This window comes from Juglans microcarpa x Juglans regia, chromosome 3S (assembly GCF_004785595.1).
Source record: "Juglans microcarpa x Juglans regia isolate MS1-56 chromosome 3S, Jm3101_v1.0, whole genome shotgun sequence".
Lineage (NCBI taxonomy): Eukaryota > Viridiplantae > Streptophyta > Magnoliopsida > Fagales > Juglandaceae > Juglans > Juglans microcarpa x Juglans regia.
Genome location: NC_054599.1, coordinates 20349591 through 20360842, shown reverse-complemented (window position 1 = coordinate 20360842; position 11252 = coordinate 20349591). Strand labels below are relative to the sequence as shown.

The following is an 11252-nucleotide window of genomic DNA, read 5'->3' as shown; positions in this document are numbered from 1 at the left end:
GCTTATTGAATATTGATACTTATTTCTAATCTTTTTAATATGAGAAGATCTTCTCTTTTTAATCTTTTCTACTTAGTGTATTTACAAATAAACCAGATTATTTGTAAGTCTGTTTTGTGCTTCTCACTTGGACAATTGTTTATTTGAGCAAGAACATATAATTTGGATGTGTATTATATTTTTTCTGTATTATGTTTTGTGCATTTTTTTATTTTCTGAAACACCTTTTTCGACGAGTAAAATTCGTCAAAAATAATTTTTTCGTGGCATAAACGTATTTGCGGCGATATAATATCACTGGAAAAAGTTTTTCTAACGAAATTTACCCGCTGGAAATCAGTAATTGCAACGATAATTCAAAATCACTAGGAAATATATATTTCTAGCGATTTTATAATCGCCACAATTGAGTTTTCAAAACCGATTAGTCAGTTGCAGTGATGTTTTGAAAATACTGAAATGATGTATTTGCTGCGATTTTAGTCCTTTTGGTGATGATAAAAAATTGCCAGAATTAGTTTTTCCCAATTATTATGAACTGAATCATAGATCATAACTACGGCAATATTTTGTACTTTTAGCGACAAATAAAATCGTCGGTAAAGATAACCTTTTAGCAGCAATTTTTTGCTTCCATTGGGATAGATCAGAAGTGACTCTCGAACATTTGTTTTGATAGTTTCTGGTCTTCTTCTGTAATATTTAATTCTGTTTTAGTTCTCAACCCTCGTATGAAAGAAAAGTTGAAGCTCACAAACGCTCTCTGCAGTGATGCTAGGAGTTCAAACAGTGCTTATAGAAATGCATCCTGATATACATGCTCACGTCGGAAAACTTGATGGAGAATAAATGAACTAGCCAGGTGAGTTTTTTATTAAAAATAATAATTTTTTAGGAGTTAATGAAGATGAATTTTTTATGATAAAATAATATTTGGCGCCAGGGCTGGCCAGATTTGGCAATGAAAATAATGAGAGCTAAAATTACTATTCATTTGTTGAGTTCATTATAATGGATTATTATGCAACCTATCTAAACCTTAGCCAAAATTTGGCTAAGTTGAGTCCACTACTAGTGCTTTAATTATAATAATCAATCTGACTCTGCAGAACTACTCTGATTTCAAAATTAACCGAATTAATTAGAGATCAGCCTATGATCATATATAATTTATGTATTGCCCTAGCCACACCATGTGTGATCAGACACTGCGATATTGGCAATGAACACAGAAATTAATGTAATGATGTTTCTTGTACAAGGAAAGAATATGCTACCATGATATATGATCATGTACAGATCATACAAGATAATAATTTATAATTAGCATATTTCTTATTTATAACTACTTTCTTTAATTAATTTACGATCGAGCTATTGATCTACTTGTAATTCCATATACGTATAATAAACGTCATATTTATCAGAGTAAAAATACGAATCCTTTTTTATATTAATAATGTGTTTAATAAACAAGATTTACAAATATATAGATTATTTCCTTTACGTTAAGGAAAAAGTTATACTTACCGTTGGAGGCTCCCGCTTGGAGCTCCCGCTGGGCTGTTTTTATTTTTTATTTTTAATTTTTTTTACTTCGTGATTAAGTAAATATTTTTTTAATAATATTGTGAATTTTTTTATTTCTTAAAAAATATTTAAAGATATTAAAAAAATCATATAAAAAAATAAATAAAAAAACATAAAATGCATTAGCGGGAGCTCCCAGCGGTGGGCGTAAACCCACCCTTACGTTAGAGCATTGGCAATGGCCATTGCCAACGCCAAGTGCAAATTTTACCCTTTTTGGTCACAAAATTCCTACATTGATCTAGCTATAGCCATACTTTTTAGTTTTGAGCTACAATAACTTTCCCCACCTAGCTATATTTGGCTAGACACTATTAAAGGGCCAAAGGAGTTTTTTATTATTTTTCCTCAATTTCCCTCCCTTTTCCTCCCTTTCTGGTAAATTTTCTTGCCAAATTACTTTTCTTTTATGATGAGGTTTCCAACTGTGGGTACATTTATTTTCTATCATTATCAGTTTAATACACAATATAAAAATATAAATAGCAAAATATACTTATTTTCTATCATAGTTTTTCTTAGTTTTTTTATTTTTTTGGTTAATACTGAATAATTGGTTTGTGAATCTCACAATGCTATGAATGTATATAGCAATCTGGGTGCGTAAAGTTAATGTGCATCCGAGTGACTTACCGTACTACAAATTAAAGTTAATGACTCTACTTGTTGGCAAAAGAAGAAGTGTTGACAAAAATTAATTTGTTGGTTTTAAGAATTGTTGTATAATTGTTTTTTTATCAAATATTATTAAAATATATGAAGTGTATTTGTAAAATATAAAAAAAAATTTATCAAATATTATTAAAATATATAATATAATATTATTATTTTAATTTTAAAATGACTAGTTCAACGTGAATTCAAATAATTAAAAGTTAATACTATAATTAAAATATAAAATTTTAATTAAATTTTAAACTTGACAATGATTAGAGTATTGTTTATGCTCTTAAAGGGACTTTGATGGCTAAGATGTCACGTCGTCCCACAAACTTTAGTTCCACCTGTCAATGTTTGTACGTTTGTGTCGGTAAAATTTGGATTTGCACCATAATGGCCTTTGGATTTGCACCATAATGGCCGGCAGGCATGACATGAATCAACAAGCTGGTAAGTAATATTGGCACTACCTCAACCTTTTTGCCTTTTCTTACCTCTTTTAAACGTCGAACTTTTACCATAATCCCGATTAATTAATTAATGCTCACCAATTGATTTGCATGCATTCGACTGTTTAAGCCCAACGAATTAAAAAGGCATGCAAAATCATGAGATCTATTGCTTGTTAATGTGTCTCTTCTTGATCACGTCCCACCCAAATCGAGAAACAAGCCGAGGAACAAGCGCGTACGTTAAGAGCTGGCTGTACGACTACGTACGTGGAAATTGCATGTTGGACCGAGCTGATCCAAGACATGGGCTAGGCTAATTAGCTTCGGCATGTACAAATGCCTCGAGTCTCGACCCAAATTCCCGCCCTCCTAATTTTCTTACGCATATTTGGGCAGTACTGTACGTGGCTTTCCATGCAGTTTGATCTGAAGAAAAATGACACTTATAATTGTAATGATTTTTATATTAAGTAATGTCTTTAATTTACATCAAAATGATTTATGCTATTATTTAAGGTGTGCAAACTTTATACACTTTTTTAAAAATAAATAAATAAATTTGACACTCCTATTAAAAAAAAAAAAAATTCTTTAATGTTGGACACATGACTACTTTTTCTCAAAATAAGTATGCTTGCATATCTTAAGATTATATCTAACATTACTTTTAATTTAGATAATTTGTAAGCACTAGAATTATAGTAAGTCATGATGTGTTTCCCTAATTTTTCATAAAATAATAAAATAATTTGTATAAAAGCTATAGAACTATACCAACCATCACATTAATTTTATCTAAACTCCCCTACAAAATATATATAATTTTAAAAGAGAAATGATTTATATCAGCCTCAAATAGATAAGTTCCGCACAAATTTTTGTAAAAAAGTAGATCACACTTTAAAAAAGTGTAAACAAAATATGTTTTATTAATAAGATCTAATTTTTCACAAAAAACTTGTATAAAGTTTATCTATTTAGAACTTGTACTTAGGCATTATTCAATTTTAAATTTATCCAAAGCCTTCTTGTTTTGAAATACACGCCTCAAACCTTTTTGGAAGAAGCGGGATTTGGCACGTACCATATAAATTAATGAATAATGATAGGTTTACTACTTCCTACTACATCTTTATTATTGCATAGTATATTTGAATTTTTTTTTATTATTCTATTTTAAGTATTTTTTATAACATCTTTATTTATTAAGAAAAATTTTAAAAATATATAATTTCACTTACAGTCACTTTCTTAACTAGTGAAAGAAAATAATAATAATAAAAATCTAAAAAAATAAAAATAATAATAAAGGCGTAGTATGAAGTATTGTATAAAATAAGGACACGCACAAAGAAGTTGACACGATCGGCGCAAAGTGGGCCCGCGAGGGCGCAGTAGGCCCCACAAAATCTTATTTCAGCTTTTTTATTGGCGAAGGAACCTACGCGAACCATCTGAGACTCCGACTCCGAGTTGAACTCATGTATTATTCTTCTATTCCCAATTTCCCATCCTCCGTCTTCATCTTCATCTTTATCACTATATCTTTAAGTCGTTCTTCGATTCATTTCTGCTTCAGAATAATTTTTTCGAAGGCTTCTGCTATCTGCTCTCACACCGGAGACATGTATGTTTCCCAGTTTAATTAGCGTTCTTTTTTTTATATCTTTTTTCTCCTACCCAAGTTTCCGACGTTCGCTTTGTGTTGTCAAGGTTTCTAGCTTTTTTTTTTTCTTCGTTGGTTTGTTGTTGCTTTCGATTTGTAGAAGTTACTAGTTCATGGGACTTAGTGAAGTAATTATGTTGGACCATCTTCACGAGAATCTCCTTATGATTGATTGTATTGATCGTATATGCTAGTTTTTACTGGAATCTCAAAGATTCATATTCCAGGAAGAATCCGTTCATTCAATTGAGCATCGACCCTCACGAAAAAATATGCTGTATAGTTGGTTCTAAATGATTTGTCTGTCCTTTCTTGGTTTTTCCCCCTGTTCTGTCCCAGTTTGAAGCTGATTGGGTTCTGGAATTTTTTTTAGTCAGCCGGTTTTGAAAAGAAAACATTTTCCAGGAAAACAAATGCCAAGACAAGAATTCTATCTGGAAGAATCGAAAAAATCATTCTTCCTACTAATATAATTAATTTTATATACCGTTGCAAGGTAATATTCACTTGAGGATTAAAAAATTCCGGGAAATTTTCAGCAAACTAAATGCAGACTCGAATAATTGTTGTCGTTGGACGGTCATCTTGGCTGTTTACTGTTGACTTCTTATATGTTCTTTGAATATGTTCTTTACACTGGTATTGAGAAACTTATTTCAATTTTGCTAATGAGACGTTAATATGTCTTGCAGAAGTCCAATCTGATCTGTAGAAATTGAAGCCTTAAGATGGAATCTTTTTTTTGTTGCTTTCATGACAAGGATCCAGGAGAAACTGCTAATGTATCCAGTCAGGGAAACTGCACTTGTCCTCTGTGCTTCACTCGTAACTCATTCAGCAAGGTATCATGTCCATGGGAGTCCTTCTACATTGACCTTTTGTTTCCTGCGGAATAGCTATTAGCAAAAGGATTCATGTAGATCTCAATAGTACTTATATTTTTCGTGAAGCCTTCAGTTACTAGGAATGCTTGTTCCATGCATCTCAATGAATCACAACACCTGTGAAATAGCAGAACATTGTCACAGCTAGTAAATGCAACCAGTGATATAGTTAGAGGAATGCTAGATACATTTATAAGGTGTTTAAATTTCGCGTAATTCATTTGAAAAAAGTAGAATCCACCGTTAAAAGTAAGTTTTTTCACGTGGCTCTCATGTTTGCCCACGTTTTTCAAAGAGAGTGTGAGCTTACACACCCTAGCTAGACTGTACAAATTATTTCCCATATAATCGTCATAAGTATTTGAACTACTGGCCATGTTTGTATCATTCTAAAGTTTAAACCTTTTGTTGCTTTCTAATAACATTCCATTACGAAGAAGTAAAAAGAAAACTATACTTTCCACCCTTAATTAGAAGGTGTTTAACGCTTTGCATCCGAACTATCGATGCTTAGACATATTGCACTCCAACTACCACTTTTGGTCAAAATAGCGTCATTCGTCCGCAAGTCTAACGTACAGTACGTTAAGATGAAAAAAATAGGTGACATGGTGTAATCTTGACTGTCAAACCACCCCTCCCAATTGAACTACTTCCCATATAAGACTTCAGAGAAGAGCATTGCTACAGACACGGATCCCTGCACACAAACAAGAGACATGAACAGTGATTTTATCATTTCTGCTTCAGAGAAATGCTAGTCCTAGGTCATGGTATCTGGATTGTATGCCTGCTGTGGTGAAGCTTATTGTGACATGATTTCATTATGAGCCAGTCCTTAGATAATCAGAAGCATGGAAGTATCTTGCCACATTTTCTCTATAGATGTGAAGTTAATTAATTTTCGTAGATCATTTTGTTTAATTCGATCTTGACCTTGATAATTGAATGATGGTAGTTCATTGAATGCTTGGAAATTCCCCATGATCTGTATCCAGCTTTTCTAATGTAATTATGTACAGTTTGCAGCATTTTTCAGAGGTGGTCAAATGCATGCCCTGCATTCGTCCCCCCAGGAGGCAGCTTCCTCAACTCCAAATGGGGCACCTGCATATACAGAACCTGCGACTATTTTATCTCATCCTGGAACTTTGGTATCGAATATCGATTTTAGATCCTCCAATTTGCAACAGGATGAGCTGGTCAAAGGACTAAACAAAGGTAAAGGTGATTCGAGCATTCATTCAGAGCTCAGTTCTAGTACTCACACTGGAGAAGAGCTTTCAACAGATTCCTCACTGAAGTTCTCATTGGAAAATACGAAAGCTGGAGACCTTTATGATGACCGTGCATTACCAGAAGATCATGAAGATATATGCCCTATATGTCTTGAAGGTAACCTCTTTTTTTTTGGATCCAGTACCTTAATCTGGCAAGGTGATTATGTGAGAACAAGTGGTCAGTTTATCCTGATTTCTTTGTCCAACTTCTGAGCAGGATATAATCTGTGTCATCTAGCTAGAAGATAGAAATTGTTGTATGTCAAAGAAAAAGTTTTGCTACTCTCATTTTCTCCGTGACTCTTACCATGCTCTTCTGTTGACAGAATACATACCTGAGAATCCTAAGATTTTAACCCAATGTTCTCATCACTACCACCTTAGTTGTATATATGAATGGATGGAGAGAAGTGAGACCTGTCCCGTATGTTGCCAGGTAATTAAGCAATTTCCTCTTCATACTTCTTAGTAAGATATTTAGTTTCATAAATCAGATTCGTCACTCGTGTTGCTAAGAACCAGAAAACTAAGCAGGGTTTGCTTTCATTCTAACGTTTTCGATTGTTCCCCAATTTTTCATTGAAGTGCAAATGTTACATTGCACTGAACTCTGAAATATGAACTGGTTTTCCAGGTGTTGATACTCGATGAAACAAATTAATCTCAACTTTCTCATTGCATGTAAAGAGTAGAAAATTGAAGATGATGAAGATACATGAATTGCAGAAGCAGAAGAGGTCGAGCGGAAACATGATCCTAATAAGTTCTCATAGTTCAACAAATGTACGCGAAAGAGACTAAAATCCAGATTCTTTTAATACATGCATGCTGAAAGACCTTCCTCTCTATGTCACGTTATATCAATTTATTAGTTTTGGTTGAATGGAATTTTTTTTTTTTTTTTTTTTTTTTTTTTTTTTTTTTTTTTTTTATAGGTAGTTCTGGTTGAATGGATTATAGATTAATGATACCAGCATATTTGATTTTTCTCTTTTTCAAATGTCCTTTTGGCATTCCTGAATTCTGATGTATTATTATATATAGAATTTATTTTGGTGTTCACCCTAACAAAGTGGTACTAGAGCTTTGGTTGATTATTTTGTTAATTATCGGTGTGAATTAAATATGGAGGATTCATCTAGTAGTATGATCAAACTCACTTCTTCCAATTACTCAATTTGGAAGACAAGGATGGAGGATATGTTCTATGTTGCAAAGAGTTATTTGAGGCTATTGATTTGGCCGGAGTTAAATCAGAAAAGAAAATTGATGATGAGTGGAAGAAATTAAACAGGAAAGCTGTTGGTCATATCAGGCAATGGGTTGACCAAAGTATCTTTCATTATGTAGCCAAAGAAGTAGATGTTTACAGTCTCTGAATGAAATTAGAAAGTCTTTATGAACTAAAGACTGCACAAAACAAAACTTTTATTATAAGAAGGCTTGTGAATTTAAAATATAGGGATGGACAAAGTGTTGCAGAGCACCTCAATAATTTTCAAGAATTATTGAATGAGTTGTCTACCATGAAACTTGTCTTGGATGATGAAGTTCAGGCTTTACTTTTGTTGAGTTTTTTGCCAGACAGTTGGGAAACTTTGGTTGTCTCTCAGTAATTATTCACCCAGTGGTGTAATGACTAAGAATATGGTGAAAGATAGCATGCTCAATGAAGAGGCAAGAAGAAAAGAGCAAGACATTCCTTCTCATTCAGAGGCACTTGATACAGAAAAACGAGGGAGGAGTAAAAGTAGATTACCTCGTGGTGATAATAGTGGTGACAAGGTAAGAGGAAGATCCACTTCAAGAATATGAATAAAATGCTTTCATTGTGGTAAGCTTGGACATATGAAGAAAGAGTGCAGGGAGTTTAAAAAGGAATAGCTGAAAGAAAAAAATGAAGAGCTGAAAGAAGAAAAAGAAAATGCAGCTGTTGTATCTGATAATGATGTGTTCATTGTTTGTGATGATGCTCATGTTAATATTGCTTGTCAAGAATCTATTTGGGTAATTGATACAACAACTTCTTTTCATATTACCTCACGTAAAGATTTCTTTTATTCCTATACCAGTGGTATTTTGGTTGGGTTAGTATGGGAAATGAAGCGAAGTGTCAGATTGTGGGCATTGAAATGTGCAATTGGAAACTAACCTTGGGTGCAAATTACTTCTCAAAGATGTCAAGCATGCTCCTGATATGCGTTTTAATTTGATCTCAATTGGAAAATTGGATGATGAAGGCTACCATAATCATCTTAGAGATGGAAAGTTGAAACTTAGTAAAGACTCTGTTATTCAAGTAAGAGGAAGGAAGGTCAACACTCTCTACAAGACAGATGCAAGATTCATCAAGGATGATATTATTGCTGCTGAGAATGAAATCTCTACTGAATTATGGCATAAGAGGCTTGGCCACATTAATGAGAATGGACTTTAGATTCTTGCAAAGAAGCAAGTCCTATCCAATATCAAATGTACGCAACTAATGCCATGTACTTCTTGTCTTATGGGAAAGCAACGAAGAATTTCGTTTAAGAAATTTTCTCCTTCTAGGAGTGACATTCTTGATTTGTTTCATACTAATGTTTGCACTATGAATGCTAAAAGTCTTGGTGGTGCATTGTATTATGTCACTTTTATTGATGATTATTCTAGAAAAGTGTGGGCTTTTCCATTGAAAACTAAAGATTAGGTGCTAGATGTGTTCAAGACACTACATGTGAAAGTTAAAAAAGAAACCGGAAGACATTTGAAATGTGTTCGGGCAGATAATGGACATGAGTACAGAGGACCATTTGAAGAATATTACAGAAGTCACGACATAAGACTTGAGAAAACGATTCTTAAGACACCACAGTAAAATAGTGTAGTAGAGAGAATGAACAGAACAATTTGTGAAAGAATCAAATGTGTGATCTCTCATGCAAAATTGCCTAATTCTTTTTGGGGTGAGGCAATGAGGACAACAGTTGACTTGATCAACCTTTCTCCTTCAGTTCTTTTGGATGGTGACATTCCTGAAAAAGTTTGGACAGGAAAAGATATTCTCTTGAGCATTTAACGGTGTTCGGCTATAGAGCTTTTATTCATATTCCTAAAGATAAGAGGTCTAAACTTCATAGCAAATCCAAGCAGTGCATCTTCCTGGGTTTTGCACATGAGAAATTTGGTTACAGATCGTGGGATCTAGTTAAGAAGAAAATTCAGAGAAGCAGATATATTATTTTCTTTGAAGATCAAACCATTGAAGATGTGAATTAGAAAAAGCATGAATCTCTAAATGAAGAACTTGTTGATATGGATTCAATTTTTCCTTTTTCTGTGATGCATGATGAGCATGGAGGAGATGCATTAGAAGAACAGGTTGATACTGTTGAAAGAGGTGAACTTGAAATTGAGGATATGAGATCAGATCAACAAGTAGAGGGATCTCCTTCAGAACCACATGAGATAATCAATTAATAAGATCTACCAGAGAGCATAAGCCTTCTACCAGATTTCTTGCTGCTGAGTATGTTTTACTTTCTGATGGGCGAGAGCCAGAATGTTATCAAGAGGCTATGCAGCATGATCAGAAAGATAAGTGGTTGAGAGCTATGCAAGAAGAGATGAAATCCTTGCATGAAAACTATACCTAAAAACTGGTAGAACTACCAAAGAGAAAAAGAGCATTGAAGAATAAATGGATTTTCATATTGAAGACTGAGCCAAACAAATCACTACCAAGGTACGTACGAGGCACATTTGGTTGTGGAGGGATTTAGTCAGAAGAAAGGCATTGATTTTGAAGAAAATTTTTTACCCGTAGTAAAAATGTCTTCTATTAGAGTTGTTTTGGGCTTGGCTGCCAGTATGAACTTAGAAATTGAATAGGTTTATGTGAAGATTGCCTTCCTCTATGGTGATTTAGAGAAAGAAGTATATATGGAGCAACCAGAGGGGTTCACAGCAAAGGGTAAAGATCATCTTGTGTGTCGGCTGGAAAATAGTTTATATGGATTCAAGCAGACACCTCGACAATGGTACAAGAAGTTTGACTCTTTTATGAGTAAGCACGAGTATGATAAAACTACTTCTGATTAATGTGTATTTGTTAAAAAGTTTTCTGAATATGATTTTATTATTCTCTTACTATATGTGAATGATATGTTGATTGTTGGTCGTGATTCTGGAAAAATTAATAAATTGAAAAGAGAATTGAGTAAGTCTTTTGCTATGAAAGACTTAGGCTCTGCAAGACAAATTCTTGGTATAAAGATCTCTCGTGACAGAAATAATGGCAAGTTGTGGCTATCTCAAGAGAGTTATATTGAGAAGGTATTAAACAGGTTCAACATGGGTAAGGCAAAACCAGTGTGTTCTCCACTTACAGGTCATTTGAAGCTTAAGTTCAAAGTAGAGTCCTACAAGTGAAAAAGATAAAGAAGAAATACAGAATGTGCCTTACACATCAGCTGTGGGCAGCTTAATGTATGCCATGATGTGCATAAGGCCCGATATTGCTCATGTTGTTGGAGTTGTCAGTCGATTTCTCTCTAATCCTGGCAAAGAACATTGGGCAGTTGTGAAATGAATTCTCAGGTATCTCAGAGGTACTTTCAAGGTATATTTGTACTTTGGAAATGGTAATACTATGCTTAGTGGGTTTACAGATGCAGATATGGATGGAGATATTGATTCCAGAAAGTCCACTTCTGGGTACATGATTACTTATTCAGGG

The 11252-nt window shown here is 33.7% G+C and overlaps 1 protein-coding gene across 2 annotated transcripts; it reads left to right on the top strand.

Moving 5' to 3' along the window:
* The first annotated feature begins 4162 nt into the window (after window positions 1-4162).
* LOC121258049 (E3 ubiquitin-protein ligase At3g02290-like) lies at window positions 4163-7428 on the top strand. 2 transcript variants are annotated; one of them, XM_041159389.1, is made up of 6 exons: window positions 4163-4329; window positions 5061-5210; window positions 6275-6473; window positions 6543-6647; window positions 6859-6968; window positions 7167-7428. In XM_041159389.1, exons 2-6 carry the CDS (start codon window positions 5097-5099, stop codon window positions 7191-7193), a joined length of 555 nt encoding a protein of 184 aa, XP_041015323.1. In that variant the 5' UTR covers window positions 4163-4329; window positions 5061-5096; the 3' UTR covers window positions 7194-7428. The 2 variants fall into 2 exon arrangements, with proteins under 2 accessions (XP_041015323.1, XP_041015321.1); XM_041159387.1 differs by having other exon boundaries at window positions 6275-6647.
* Window positions 7429-11252: the final 3824 nt, after the last annotated feature.